At 37.7% G+C, this 16,185-nt stretch overlaps 1 protein-coding gene across 4 annotated transcripts in view; it reads left to right on the top strand.

The window, feature by feature from the left end:
* The window catches only part of ZFAT (zinc finger and AT-hook domain containing), a 983,920-nt gene that overhangs the window by 48,195 nt on the left and 919,540 nt on the right, over positions 1–16,185 (top strand). For all 4 annotated transcript variants that reach the window (XR_009728577.1, XR_009728576.1, XM_061374126.1 and 1 more), the window contains exons 10-15: positions 301–474; positions 3,816–3,904; positions 6,773–6,911; positions 9,952–10,070; positions 12,001–12,127; positions 13,766–13,896. Coding sequence is in view for 2 of the 4 variants with exons in the window: in XM_061374126.1 (XP_061230110.1) it covers positions 301–474; positions 3,816–3,904; positions 6,773–6,911; positions 9,952–10,070; positions 12,001–12,127; positions 13,766–13,896 (779 nt within the window). In the remaining 2 variants the exon portion in view is untranslated. The remainder of the gene's footprint in view (positions 1–300; positions 475–3,815; positions 3,905–6,772; positions 6,912–9,951; positions 10,071–12,000; positions 12,128–13,765; positions 13,897–16,185) is intronic.

Genomic DNA, 16,185 nt, shown 5'->3' with positions numbered 1-16,185 from the left:
AGGCAGTGGGCTCTACTTCAAAATGGAGGATGGACACACCAAGATCAAAACATTAATATATCCTTGGTTAAACCCAGTGCCTGGCTTCAGTAGGGAAGTACTTAATTCTGAAAGAAACCCTCCTTTCAGTAAGTTAAATGATGCTGTCAAGAGCTCGGTATCATTTACGCAGAGGCTGTAGGTGAGATTTCTTAAATGCAGATAGCTAAATTTTAAACTGTTGGAACTTGTTTGTGTTGCTCACATGTCCCTGCTGTCATCACAAGGTTCAGCTTGCTTGTATCATATTTTTATTCGTAGGTGTCAAACCCTTCAAATGCTCCCTCTGTGAGTATGCCACTCGCAGCAAGAGTAACTTGAAAGCCCATATGAATCGTCACAGCACTGAGAAAACACACCTTTGTGATATGTGTGGGAAAAAGTTCAAATCAAAAGGCACTTTGAAGAGCCATAAACTCCTTCATACTGCTGATGGTAAGTGTATGTTTGTTAAGTGCAAGCTTATTCCAAAGCAATAAATACTGGCTGTACTACAGGGCCTTGCTAACAAGCATTTTTCAGTTGAACAAAGTGCTGCCTACAGATTTTGTTTATCCCTGTGAGACACTGTGAAATATAATTCAAACCTTTGCAAAATTAGTATCTGTGAAAGAAAACCGGTTGTCTCTGCAATACTTGAGACATTTTGTGTTTGCTTTATATCTTTATATTCTTACAGGCAATTGTTGATCTCAATAGAAATTTGAAAGCACAAATAGTTGCATAATTATGTCTCTTACTATCTTCTGCAAGAGTATTGTTGGGAGTTGGCAAATCCAGTAGCCCAACAGAGGCAAGGCTAGTGCAGCTCTGTGTCTAATCATCTAGTGGTGAGGCAAGCATGTGTTCTCTACACGCACACATGCAGCAGCTGAATTTGCTCTGTAATCTTAATATTTCTGTGATAACAGAAAGAAGTGATATGCAAATCCAGAAAACTATTATCTTTTGTATGGAAATTTGGGATAGAAGAATATTTTATTCCTCTGTGATTATCATATTGAAAAGAGCAAGATACGGTGTACAGACCTTCATTATGACTTAGTAGCTTGCTTGTTGTTACTCGTGCAACCTTGTGAATCCTCATTTCACTCTACTGACCATTTCATTTAAACAATTTTTATTAAAAATTGGATATTCATTAGTATTATCCTTTTCTAGAAAGTACTCGATGCTCTCTTGCAACTCTTATCTATGTGAAGGTTTTGTCAGAGATATTTATGATATTTATGCTTCTATCTGCATGTATAAGTGAAGGAAATGATCCCTTTTTCATTGATACATTGCTGGAGAAGGACTCTTCATCAGGGACTGCAGCGATAGGACAAGGGGTAATGGATTTAAACTTAAACAGGGGAAGTTTAGGTTAGATTTAAGGAAGAAGTTCTTTACTGTGAGGGTGGTGAGGCACTGGAACAGGTTGCCCAGAGAAGTGGTGAATGCTCCATCCCTGGCAATGTTCAAGGATTGCTGTTCAGGTTGGACAAGCAAGTCCAAGGCAGTGTTCAGGTTGGACAGAGCCTTGGGTGACGTGGTCTAGTGTGAGGTGTCCCTGCCCATGGCAGGGGGGTTGGAACTATGTGATCTTAAGGTCCTTTCCAACCCAAACCATTCTATGATTCTATATTTTAGGAAGCCTATAGTTACTGTAGTATTACCATTAGTTAGTCACTTGTTATTCCAGAAGTACTTTCCAAGATTTTGAAACAACTTGGTGTCAGTATCAAGCAGGTGCTGCCCATACATCTGGACTTTATATGCAAGAATCAAGATTTTAGTTATCAAATGCAATCCTCAGCTGATTCCTGGCTGGGAGAAGGAGGCAGATTGCATTTGAATTAAAAGGAAATTCAGAGCACAATTAGACTATTTGAAAACCTCTCTGCATGGGGTTTTATTTCAAAATATTTCTGTTTTGTTTTCACCATCTGGTGTGTCCAAATAGTGAAATTCAGCAATGAAAGTTGAATTTTATTTTACCTGGGAATTAGTTCTACTTCTTCAACAAAATATATGTGTGTGTAAGCCATTACTGCAATTCAGCTGAGGCTGCTTTGAAATTTGGCACTGTAGTTGTGCAGGAGCTGCCTTGTCTGGCTTTAGCTTAAAGGTATGAAGTTAATTTTAAACATTTATTTGCATGCATGGAACTATATTCTTTTACCATTTGCTGCTAGGTCAGGCTGAAACCATGACTCTAGAGGCAGTGTTATTACCAGGAGCCTTTTTTATCTGGCTTCAGACTGTCATCATCCTCTTGCAATAACTGAGGTGATTGAATATTCTTTTTTGATGCACCTTTCTCTTTGACTGATGCAAATAAATCCAAGATTTACACTCTTTTGCCTTGCTTTTTACGCTTCCAAAAGTGTTCCAGGAAATTCCTCATACCTTTGGAAATACATTTTGCCATCGGCTCTGTGGAAATAGAATCTGACTGTCTGTGGAGTCTTAAGAAATTTCCCTCACTAATTCCACCCCAGTAACCTCTTCATGCATTCCAGACACTTGTGAAAAATAAAGTAACATTTGTCACCAGGAAGGTAGCGTCAGATTTGTCAAGGGACTTTTGGCCTCTTGAATGCTGACAGTTTCTCTTTGCCCAAATGTCCCTTTCTGAAGTGACAGCACTTCAGAAGTTCTTGCTAGCACATATCCAGTGTTCTTTAGGTATTTCACAAAGACTGAATTTGAAAGATGTTTTGCTCTTTATGAGTCTTCCTGACTTGTGAATCCAGGCAATTTGTTCAAATATCAGCCCTGCAAGGTCAATTTAACCAGTGGAATATAAAGTAGGTTTCTGTCTGCTTTATTGTTCTTCAGAAGACGGACTTCTCGAGAGTGGCATGATAGAAAACAATTCCGTAGTTTGGGCTTATTACTGTTTGTGCTTAGAAATAAACCAGAAAGCCTGGGTTTCATTATATTAATTTGATGTCAGAAATTGTATTAAGTTTCTTTTTAGCTCTGTTTTATGGAAACTTTCACGCCTAGTATAAAATACTTTTAACTTTTCTTCTGAAGAAATCTGATCTCTTCAGGATAATACAGAATATTTTGTATTGTTCTTCTCCATCCTCCATTTTACTTCTTTTGCTTTTGCATTAGTTTTTAATACATGCTTATTCCACATCAAGTCAAATACATTTTACCAGCTATGAGCAGTTAATATGCAAGAATGAAGTCTTTCTCTATTTAATACATCTTATTATTTGGCTGGAGGTAGCAGGCTGATAGAGTCTTAAAGATAAATAATGGAGAAAGGGAGTATGCACCCCAGAGAATAAAAGGAAGGAAATTGTGTTGTTTTAAATCATAAGGAAAAAAAGGTTATTTGGGAGAGATAATGCTTTGAAAGGAAAATGTATTTGAATCATAACAGTTCAGTGCTTGGGAGAGAAGTAGGTAAAAATACATGAACATAAACAAGCACCTGTGTGTTAAGGATTTCCAAATCTACTTTACAGGTAGCAAAGTAACTGCGCCTCCAGTTGTAAATAATTGATTTCCTCCTTTCATTTAGGCTGCACTATAACAATTATTTTTCTTCTTTCCCAAGTTACTATCCTACTAGAAGCATTTAGCTTATTTAATGCTCATAATTCAAAGATGACATTCAAGCCTTTTTTCTTCTTTACCCTGCTCTTACCTCTGTTTAACCAGAATTTTGCAGAGTAAGTGTCAGACTTCAAATATTGTTCATATGAGGAAATATAATCAGTCATTTTCTGACCTTCAATAGAAAAAAATTATTCCATTTTTTATTCCTATTTCAGGAAAGCAGTTTAAATGTACAGTGTGTGACTATACAGCTGCTCAAAAACCACAGCTTCTCCGTCATATGGAACAACATGTCTCTTTTAAGGTAAGAAAACAGAAATCATGCTTATTGATAAGTGATTTAGAAAAGCATGGAACTTCAGACAACAGTTTTAAAACTGGCACACTTTCCTGTTTGATGACAGTTGTGCATCTGAACATATTAGTATTTGGGGAATTTTGACTTTATACTCAGACTTTTGTCATAGGGTTGTTTTATCCTTGGCCAATTTTTAGTTAGTATCTTTACTTGCCAAAAATACATATTGCAATATAAGCCACACATTATTGGATTTTTGTGATTGTCAGTGCTTGAGACAACTCGTCTTAACATGTGCCTTAAAATGTTGTAGGGAAATAGGAAAGCAAGCTGCATCCATCACTGTTCATTGCCACCTTAATTTTCTCTGAAGGTTTGCCATTCTGTTGTACTAGAGATAAGTTCATATACTAGAAGAAAATTGAAGAGAATTAATTCTAAAACACCCCATTTATCTGAAATATGTCTTGGAAAAAGTTTTAAGGATTTTTAATGTTTCTGTGAAGTGTTTAGGTTAGAGATATGTTTTACTTCAATAAACTGTAGTATGGTTTTATTCCTAAATTTCACATTGGTTCTCAGCATGATCGGTTTTGATGTAATGAATTGTGAAATGTTACATTGAGGAAAAAGAAATAATGTGAGTTTCCAGAAAAATCCAGTATTTTGTATGAAAATGTTCATTTTAATGTAACAGTTTCTCTTGGCTATGAGCGTATTTCTTATTGCAACTATCATGCTATTTTCATTTGCACCATTTTTCATTATCTAGCAAATAATTCTGCTTCTATAAGGAGTGCACTTCAGCCATTCTTAATAAGTACCAATGCTATGTACCTCCATAAGGCAGAAAGGAAGACGATCTTTTGATTCATGGTTTAAATTTTGGAAGGCAAGACATAAAAGCAAATGAAGCAAGTCATCTAAAGAGAGGGTACATTTTGAACAAATAATTTTTATGTCTTCAGTATGTGGCTTTGCTGGGGACTTATCTTTTTAAAAGGATTTTGTGTAAATGAAAATACATCTTTCTTCTTTTTAATGGCTAACAGGATGAATGCACTCATAATGCAGTTCTTTAAACATAGCCGGTTCTAACCTCAGGATTAGATTTAAAACCGTTGACTCAGCACCTCTTTTCATTCCTCTGTCAGCCTGTATATAAGTGTGCCTATTCAGTGCATTATCAAGAGAACTGCAAAACACTGAAATAGGTCAGTTGGGAGTATTTGTCAAAAGGAGTTCAAAAACTGCTAGTAACACATTGCCTCCTTCTGGGACAGTTATTTGCAACATATCAAACTCAGTCATGTCAGTAGTTATGTGACCTAATGGTAATATAATCCATCTCCTAAGAAAAAAGGCTGAGAAAGTTGAGATTGTTCAGCCTGGAGAACAGAAGGCTCTGGGGAGAGCTTAGAGCAGCTTCCAGTGCCAGTTAAAGGGGCTGACAAGAAAGCTGGAAAGGGGCTTTTTATAAGGGCATGTAGGGATAAGGTAAGTGGGTATGGCTTTAAACTGAAAGAAGGAAGATTTAGATTAGGTAGGTGGTGACTCACTGGCACAGGTTGCCCAGAGAAGCTGTGGCTGCCCCATCCCTGGCAGTGTTCAAGGCCAGGTTGGATGGAGCTTGGAAAAACCTGCTCTAGGGAAGGTGTCCCTGCCCATGACAGGGGGTTGGAACTGGATGATCTTTAAGGTCTCTTCCAATCCAAACCATTCTGTGGTATTTCCAAGTCCCATGAATTTGCAGTCCTGCTATCCAATAGCAGGTAACACACAGACATGCAAATGTGTAGAAAGTGGTACAAGAACAAAGGAGTCTGTCAGAAATGTTTTCTTGGAAAGAAGACTGTTTCAGCACAGAAAGGAGAGTATCCCTCTCTGAAAAACGGAATAGCTGAATTTTACAGTTCTCTCTTAAATGTAAGGTTAAGGGGATCCAAACACCACTTTTCTTCCTTATTGTTGCTGTTTGGAGCCTGAAGGAAGGTCGTGAGCCAGAATCTTAGGGGAATGTTCTGCTCAACACACCCTGACTGCAGACATTTCTCTTCTTTAAATTCAGCTTCTTAATAAACGTTTCTGTACGAGCCATCCTCAGGCCTGTTTGCTGTGTATTTTGTATCCCATACAGGGGTACTTGACTTTTCCCCTAGGACTTTGGTGAATGTCGCAACCTTTTCCAGGACTCTAATGGTTGTGTTAAGCTTCCTGTAACTGTGACTCTCAGTCAGAAAGTTCTTCTCAAAGGCTAACATTAGGCACAAACACTTGTTTTCCTAAGCTTTTTTCCTTAGAAATGTCCCCCCCTGTCAGTTGAAGGCAGATATATCCTTAAAAATCAGCTATTTTAGTTCCCAAAACTTACTTTACCAAATGGTCAGATGAATGTGGGTGCCAGTGAAAGAGGAGCTGTTGAAAGTATATTGGAGAGAGAAGAAAAGGAAAGGGATCAACCCTGTCAGGTACTGTTACCTGTGAAATTAGGTGGGGTGCACAATCATATTGTAGCTTCAGTTGTTTTATCTGTCTTAACCTCCCTTTTCAGACCAAAGCTCATGGTGGCTGAGTCACTTCCTTGTAGTAGAAAAGGCTTCATGTGGCTGCGATCATCAATTACTAAACCACAGCTTCCTGAATTACAGAAAGTAGATAATACACTTACAATGGTGAGAATACTCAGTTTCATGCACGTAATAAAAAGTTTTAGATAGCATTTAGTTACAACTTCCATTTATATTTAAGTTTGGAAGGTCTCCTTGGAAGATGTCTAAACCAGAAATGAACATGGTTTCTGGAAACATTGCAGCTTTAGACCTGTATCCTGAAGAGGACAAGAAATATGGTCTAATTTTTCCTTTCTGCTCCTAGCCTTTCCGTTGTGCACACTGCCACTATTCCTGCAACATATCTGGTTCCCTGAAGAGGCATTACAACAGAAAGCATCCTAATGAAGAGTATGTAAACGTAGGTTCTGGGGAGCCTGCAGCAGAAGCCCTGATCCAACAAGGTATATATCTACCGTCTAGTAGACTTAATATTTGCTGAGTGAGTTTGGTGTAAAGTTAACTTTTGTGTGATACGTGTTCCTTTGTTTATTGGGAGTTATGTTATAAACCATTGCTACTTTTCATTAGTTCTGAAATGGCCACTTTTTACCCTTCATTCAGTTCTTGGTTTCTAAAGGGTGGTGTGATTGACCTTGCCTGTGCTGTTCCTTGTTGCATACATTTATCATTTTCACATGTTTGTCTCCTTTTGTAAGTGAAGTATTACTATCTGTTGAAATGAATGATGAATTTCTATCATTCTACTGATAAATTTCTAGGACAATTTGGCAAGGTTGAACTCAAGGTAAGGTTGAGCAAATGTGTGAGGGAAGAGACTGAAGAGTAAATGGCAGCAAATCATTCTGCACTACAAAAATGGGTAGAGGGAAGAGAGTACAGGTAAAACATGTTGCAAATTGTTACGCTGATAATCTTGTTTCTGGTTAAAGGAAGCACACCTTATCTGTGTAAGTATTATTAGTATAATGGAAATCTTAACAGTCTAATTCAAGAATCACTATTATTCTAATCTATTTATTATTATAAAGAAACAATAAAATAGAGTACTAATATACAATAGTATTATTAATACAATTAAAATAGTATCACACACATTTAATTTTTACTCCTCTGCCTGGTGTTGTGGATGCCCCTCCACTGTTTCTCCGAGTCATAAGAAGGGTATTTTCCCTCTGATGTTAGCATTGGAATGGGTTTTTCAGTAAGTTATCAGCATCTGGAGTTCTTCGCTGGGAGGATTATGATATTCATCTTCCTCTCCCCTTCCACTTAAGGCCATTGTTACATGTTTGTTTACACACATTTATGCTTTTCCATTGTTCTATAGCTCCATATTAAATCCAAATTTACTGTATATGCTGCCCTTCATGTATGTTAAAAGGAAACTAACAAAGATTAATGTCTAGTAAAAGCTGTCTACATCTATTCATATTGTATTCTGCTTGTTCTAAGTTAGGCACTGAACCTGGAGTGAATGGCCTCATACTTGTTCGTCTTCTCCACTCTCAACTGGTTTTTGACTGCATTGCAGACATTGCAGATAATCTTAATTGGAAATATTTGTATGAGTGTAGACAGCTGGACTCATCTCAAGATTCCTAGAATTAGGTTATGAATAAATGAATGATTCATAGAAGAGGGAACAGCTTTAAATCTTCTGCTGTATTATTATTATAGTTTCACTACCAGAGTAATGCAGAAATGTGTCCTCTCTTTCACAACAGCAGGTTTTTGCCATTAGCACAGATTGGTGTGAAATGAATATTTAATTTCATTTTCTGTAACTGATAGTATCTTTGTCCCAGTCTGAACAGGGGTATTTTTCTTTTGTGAACTTTTGAGTTTCCCTTAATAAGGAAATTATCTCAGTTTTGTCTAGAGTTGCAGTATTGAGCATCTGCTATAATAGTGAAGTTTGATGAAGAGTTATCATAGATTGAGAACTAGAAGGGGAAATCCTATAGGAATACTCATAGAATAAGCTAGGTTGGAAAAGACCTTTAAGATCATCAAGTCCAACATTTACCCAAGGACTCCCAAGTCCACCACTAAATCACTAAGGGCCTCATCCACAGTGAAAGACCCTAGTGACTGGCTGTAGTTATATTCTGTTTTTATCAAAATAAGAAGTTTATTTCTTTTCACCTGGTAGAATACCATAAGGTGAGTTTCCATTAATGTAAACCAGAATACTTTTCTAATTACCTGATCCATAAAAGACTATGCAGTGAGGACTTGGCTTATAACCAGCTTATGAGAGTATATTTGAGGCATTTGGACATGATGGGTAAGGGTCATCATTTGCCGTGATAATGTGGAGTCAGCCATCTGGTGTCATAGTTCCTAAAGTGGCATAACACTTCCCTAGCCATTAGATTTGTTAGAGTGATCTGATCACCTAATGCAACCATTTATCACCTGCAGATTATTTTTGTTCTGCTTTAGTCAACGGGGGGGGGGGAGCAATACTTCTTTGCATAAGTGCAAGCAGATGAGATGTGACATTTGACCAGTAGACTTTCATCAGGGGAAAAAGAGTAAAAGCTGTTTAGTGTAGAAAATTGGATACTTACGATTTTGTCATTTTCAGGTTTTTTTCTGTGATCCTGTACACTCATACTGTAAACCTTGTGCTAAATTCATGCTGTGCATCATTTTGCAGATAGAAAACTTAGGTTTACAGTTTTGTATAGTAACAAACAGTAGAAACTCTCAAAAGCGGAGACAGTTGGGTAAAGATGACATTACAATGTTAACTCTTCCAGTTTGCTTTGATAATGTGCCAAAAAAAATACCGTTTGTTTGAAACTTGAGAAAACTCTAACAGCTGTCTTAGAGAAGATACATGTTTTAAAAATGATTCAAGTATGCCACTATTGTGTATATTGAATATTGAGATCTTAGTGTTTATAAGCACTTCAAAAGAAATCCCAGCACTGACTGAAAGAGTACACTCTGGTTTTGCATTGTGTCTCAAAGGCTGGCACAGAAGGGCTTTGCAAGACAACAGGGAACCAGTAATTAAAGGTGGAGCTTTAGTTCATCTCAGTGATGCTGTATCTGAGACTAATGCAGAGAGCTGTCTGTTCCTGCTCTTTCTTTCTAATTGGTCTGCTGCTGGGTTTCCCCAGGGAGAGATGTAGAGAAGGGGAAAGATTGGAACAGCATTCCTGAAACTTAACATTCACCAAAGGGAGGCATGCAGTCACGAAAGCAGGACTGCAATAGCTTCCCAGATACATGAGTTGTTCCAGACTCTTCCCATTACCATTAATCCAAAATAGCCCTTTAAGCACTACAGAAGTTCAACTACTGTATTTCTTCCCCTTTTTTCATGTTGGGCAGATGGCTAAAGAAAAGCCTTTTAAATTACAGCTGTGTGACTTGATTAAGATGGGGTCAAATTAAACGGGTTCTTACTGCCTTGGAAAAGAATTTGTGTGAAAATAACTCAAGGAATTTATTTGTGTTTCCCTATAGGTGGCATTAAGTGTCCTGTCTGCAGCTTTGTGTACGGCACAAAATGGGAATTCAACAGACACCTTAAAAACAAGCATGGAATGAAGCTGGTGGAACATGATGGGGAGACCAAGTGGGAGGTAAAGCAAAGTTGCCATGGCTTTGGCGCAAGATTATAAATAAATATAGGGAGAAAAGTTAGGATAAGAATAAGAAGTATTCCAGAAAGTGTTCTTGACCTTATATGCAATCAGGAGGTCATGTATTCTCATCTCCATTTTGAATGCATACTTCTCTATGACTGTTAAGCTTGACTGCTTTAATAACTGGTATGGTTAACTTCCTTGTAAGTGTTTATTCCTGAATTTTAGGGCCCAAATCCTCTATTTGCAGCATAAAGGGTGAAAGTTTTAGTGAAAAAGTGTGAAATTTAAAAACTTACTGCATTTTGTTACATGCTAAATATTTGCTGGTGTTTACTGCAAGATGCACAAAGCTGCAAGTTTATTTTGACTTGATGAAAATAGCTTAGGGCTTGGACCAGAGAAGGTTAGAATCTAGAATCCAGTTATACAAAATAAGTATATAGTAAGTCTTCTGTCACTTGTACTGTGTTTTCAGCTTCAATCCAAAGTATAGGAAATCACAGCATCACGAAGATCAGACCTTAAAATATTTAAGTTAGACCGAAGAAGCTGGGTTAATAAAAACCAAGCCAACAACTTTAATTTTCTTTGTTTGGGGCCCTTGAGAGGGCTTCACCTTTCAAGCTTTCCTCTGCTGTTATGTGCATAGCAGTTCATTCTAAAATGAAAACTGTTAGTCTTACAGAGCAGGGCTGACTGTAGATCCAGAAGCTGTGGGGAAACCACTGAACTGTGTAGACCCATATATGTAAAAATTAGAGTTGGCAAGCTGAGTGTTTGCGCCTGCCTGAGTAGGCTGTTGGTGTCCAGAGAGGAAGAAGCCACAAGTCAAGTGCAGCTGGCTGACCTCCACACTTTAAGACTTGTTCTGCTAAATTTCAGGCAGTTTAACCCCTGTTATAAATCTAATGCCTGATTCAAAAGAGCCATTCTGCAGTTCCTGTTTAACAGGTTTTGAGTATCCACAGGTGGAATATTAAGTCCTTGAAAAATAAGAGTAGATTCTGCATGGTCAGTTATTCAAAAAAGGCCAAGTGTTTTAAAATGTAGCTCTTCAAAGTTTTGTATCCACATTAATTTTGCAAACAGTTCTCTATACACTCTCCCAATAGATGCCCATACCTGAAAAAATTAGAGGACATCCAGGATGCAGGCACATCTCTGCTGCTCAAACGTCTATAAAGAAGTCCCATCAGAGCAGGAATGCATACCGACAGCTTGAAAAAATACAATTATGGAAAGAATAATTTTCCTGATACAAAATGCTGTTTTCAGACTTCACAGGCATTTTACCAGGTCTGCAAGGACATGTGTTACAGACTAATTTTCCCCAAAAGGTCTTTACTAGACACTGGTACAACAGAAGTCAGTTGTTAGTTCTAAAATAACTGTGCAACAAAACCAAAGTCACACTAATTTAGCATACTTGAAACAACTTTTGAAGTAGAATCTAGAAGAAAACTATGGGATGGTATCCCAGCTGCCATGTAATACATTTGAATTATAGAAAGCTATAGAATCATAGAATAGTTAGGGTTGGAAATGACCTTAAGATCATCCAGTTCCAATCCTTGTGCCACGGGCAGGAACACTTCACACTAAACCATGTCACCCAAGACTCCTTCCAACCTGGCTTTGAACACTGCCAGGGATGGAGCATTCACAACTTCCTTGGGCAACTCATTCCAGTGCCTCACCACCCTCACAGGAATGAACAACCTGAACTTCCTCTGTTTAAGTTTGAACCCATTACCCCTTGTCCTATCACTACAGTCCCTAATGAAGAGTCTTCAGTACTTCCATAACTTTAGTTACAGTATTTTTTGTCCAAAAGTCATTCCTTTAAACTCAGAACTTTGACTGTCACTAGACTGCTAAAATGGAAGTGTGATTATTCATGCCTTGTCTGGGTTTTGTTTTCAAGTTAACTGCTGAAGTTTCTGAAGAAGCATCCACTCAATATCTCCATATCACAGAGGCTGGAGAAGATGTTCAGGGCACTCAGGCTGCTGTGGCTGCATTACAGAACCTTAGATATACTTCTGAGAATGGTAAGTTACCTTTTTCTTCAGGTTGGAACACAAAATTTCTTTTTTCTTGAATACAATTTTCTTTTGAGTATACTGGGCAATATATGATCTGCTGTCAATTAAAAATGATGAAATTTGCCATCCAGAACTTACTTTCAGGATTCTTCTTTGGGGATAAATAATGAGAAATGATTGTTCTTTATGAATTTCTATATCCTTAAGTTATTAATACTTATTATGCACTGTTTTGCTCTCGGTTATTAGGGGTGTGAAATTTCCTGCCTGTATTATTAAGTACATTGCGAAATCAGCTATTTTGGCAGCGTAGATGGCGTGTATCTAATGGCAATTCTCTAGCTATTATTTTTCTCCCTGCTTAAGTCAGCCAGACTGCAGAAGTGACACGGTGGAATAGCTCATTTACCATGTTCCCAAGACAGTACTAACAAACTTAATTCTGATGGTACACAAAACTGTGTCAACTATTCCATATCAAATTGAGGAAGAATCAGAGTGGGATTAGGTAATGGCTGCTGAGTGGGAAATAACAAACCTAGAAGAGGCGGAAAAAATTCCAGGTTTCTGAGAGTATTAAAACATCAGAGCCTAGACCAGGTGTTAATATATTTTGGGTTTACATATATAAAGAAATGTGTTGGCTAGCAGAAGATAGCATTTTACAGTTGTTTACCATTGTGGTCTTTACAGTTTATAATACAGGTACATTTCAAAACCTCCTACTTTTAATCGCATTTCCAAGCATGTTGCAATTAAGTTACTGACAATTTCTGTATATTGTTTTATTTTAATGACTGGGAATTCTGAATGAGTAAAAAATCTCTTGGGAACTTTACTTAAGCTTTTATAAATTTAAATGAAAATACACACGGTCATGGAATATACTGTACCTAAGTTTTGATTTTAAGAATGAATATGTAGTTTGCAGAGTAGAATGAGTTGCTTTTTAGTGCATCCAACTTCAGATACTCTTTAAGTATATTGTCTCTAGGTATGAAAACCAGTATTATGCTGTCTAAAGGCAGTTGTATAGGAAAAGAAGCTAAAGCAAGCAAACAGTTTTCAGTACTCAGATAAAATTGTTTCTTGTGTAGATCATGCAAATACTTTCTGTTTGAAATGAAGTTATCTGACCCAGATCTCCATCACAGTTATTCTTTTACATTGAAGGGTGTTGTAGGTGGCCAGACAGATGGTAAGCAGAGGTTTGTAGTATATCAAATAGCTCTTGTGGTTATAGAGGTATAGTGTTCAGCTTCTACTTCAGCTGAATGTCTGGCAAATGCACATTTGGATTTGTAAACTCTTGCAGGCTCCTAATTTGCCGTTACTGCTGTCAGTTGTACCTGTTGTTTATTTATCCAATGGATTCTTTCAGATCTCTTTCAAATAGGCATGAAAATGATCAGTGTGGCTTCACTTCCTGTTCATACATTCCTCAGGCAAATTTGTTTTGTGACTACTTTCCTGCCATAGATTTGTTATTGAATTGTCATATTACTGAGCTATTTGAAAGGTATGAACAGCACTGTGAGTCAGAGTTAAAGCAGGAGAGGAAAGAGTTGCCTCTAGCACTTAGATTCACATACCCTTAGAGCTGTTTTACTGTAATGATCTTATGCTTACTGTCTTTCTGATCAGGTGAAAGGCTTGATCCAGCAGCTGTAAACATCCTGCAGCAAATCATTGAGTTGGGTTCAGAAACCCATGACACCACTGCTGTTGCTTCTGTAGTTACCATGGCACCTGGCACTGTAACAGTGGTGAAGCAGGTAAGAGCTCTTTTCTTCTCTAAACAGGCTATATTTAATTTTCACAGATTTATTGTGAAATGAGTATTACTTTGAAAGGGATAAATTTTGAATGACCTTGCAAGACATGTATAGAATTTTTCCTAAAGTAATACTTTACTACATGTTGCGTGTATGTGTGCCTATATGCCCACACACATACATGTTTATACAGCATATTTATAAGAGCAAATAGTGACAGGACAAGGGGTAATGGGTTTAAACTAAAACAGGGTAGATTTTGATTAGATATTCAGAAGAAATTCTTCCCTGTAAGGGTGCTGAGGTGCTGGCACAGGTTGCCCAGAGAAGCTGTGGCTGACCTGTCCCTGGCAGTGTTCAAGGCCAGGTTGGATGGGGCTTGGAGCAACCTGCTCTAGTGGAAGGTGTCCCTGCCTGTGGCAGGGGGTTGGAACTGGAAGAGCTTTAAGGTCCCTTCCAACCAAAATCATTTTATGATATATACACGTATAAAAATGCAGACATTTTTGCATGTATATAAAATATAAGTCAACAAATACACATACCTATGTATATGTGTGTGCAAACAGACCTTTTATTTCTAGTAGATATTTTCAGGCTTTTTAATATACCTGCATTGTGCATGGTCACTTAGTTCCATTGTCAGCTGAAAGAATCAGGAGGTCCATTGCACAGCTTTGATCCAGATACAGAAGAGCACGGAAGGGCATTGTTTATGCAGTGTAGTGATGTAGGACTGTACCCAAGGGTGAGCCATTGTCATTAGCCTTTGCAGTGCTGTCCTGTGACTGAGGTTTGACAGACTTGTGGGGTCCTGAAGTCATGTACTCTGGGGAGAAAATGAGACTTCTTAGTCTGAGTTCACACTGAGGGTTGCAACACAAGTGGTCTGTGGGCATATGACAGCTCCGAGAACAATATTGCAGGTGCTCCTTTATAGCAGTCGCTTATGTGAGACAGAAGTCAGTGTGGGCACTCACACTTAATATAAATAAAGAAAAATCCAATTGAGTTGCAGTTGGTTGAAAAGATCTGTGGTTAATTTTGTTGTTTCCAGAGAAATTGTGCAAGACCAGAAAATACAGATCAGTATAAAAAAAAGCATATATAAAATTGATCCATTTCAGGGTTTTGCATGAATTCTTATTCCAGAAAAATGGTGAATTCAGCTGATTATTAATAGAATTGATGGTAGGCAGCAGTATAGTTCTTAAAATGGGACATACCTCATGAGATATTCGTGAAAGTACTTTAATGTGTGTCTGTTTTCCTTGAAGTTTGGTACTGCACAGATTTGGCTAAAAATATTCGTAAAGCACAGTGTTAATAAAGCACTTCAGAAATGAAGAATAAGTTACACAAAATCAGCAAGTAGAAGGAAATAATTGTACATTTGAGGTGGCTTTGGACTGCAAACATCAAGACTTCTGCTGAGTATTTCTTCTTCACGGAAACCTACGTTTTGATATTTGAATGTTAAACTTTAAAAACACGTTATTAAGAAAATTCAGTGATTCTTCCTCCTCCAGTTATTAAACCTGATCAATGTCTGATTCATCGTAAAATCTCTTCTTTTTTAGGCCATCTGAATTTAGTGGTAGGTTTTTTGGAGAAATTTTTATATTCAAAATTAATGTTCCCTCTGACTTTTTAATCCATATTTCTAGGCTTTTGAGTTTACAAGCTGCTAAGCAGTGGTCACTTCTTTTTCCCTTGCCTTGTATACATCAGTGACTCTCACTGGTCCAATGTCAAACTGTTGCAATCTTCACTCCTCTGTCAAATCAAATACTGCATTCTCAGAGCACAGAAGATTTTGCTGCTTTTCGTATTTGTTTTCTCCCCCTCCTCAGAGTTTTGTTAGTAGAAAGTGTTCCTCCCCCCCCCCCCCCACCTTGAAGTTCCACAGAAGCAAAAGCAGTGAAGAATTTCAGAGCGATCTTGTGCTACCTTTGCTTTCGCTGGAGTCTACTAACACTTTACTGTGATGCTCAAAGCACCATTCCTCTATTAACATGTGTCTTGCATGTACTGGAATGCCAGCCTCTTTTCGCAAGGATTCTCTGCTTTCCCAGGGAATGATCAAGTGGCAGTATGGCTACTGACAGCCCACTTGACTGCTTAGTTACCTTTAGTTGGCTTAGTGGAAGTGAAAGGACCAGGGGAGGTCTGTAGATGATGATGCCTCTTTTAAATTTTTCTCCTTTAACTTTTCTCTTTTAATTTTCTATGCAAATCAGTGTTTTATGAAAATCAGTGTTTTATCACAGTCACTTTGATTTGCTCCAC

Source organism: Neopsephotus bourkii, unplaced genomic scaffold (genome assembly GCF_033783945.1).
Source record: "Neopsephotus bourkii isolate Nb327-2 ecotype Australia unplaced genomic scaffold, CSIRO-AGI_Nbou_v1 NB_1637, whole genome shotgun sequence".
In the NCBI taxonomy this organism is placed as follows: Eukaryota; Metazoa; Chordata; class Aves; order Psittaciformes; family Psittacidae; genus Neopsephotus; species Neopsephotus bourkii.
The sequence above is the reverse complement of the archived record's forward strand: the minus strand, read 5'-3'. Positions and strand labels throughout refer to the sequence as shown.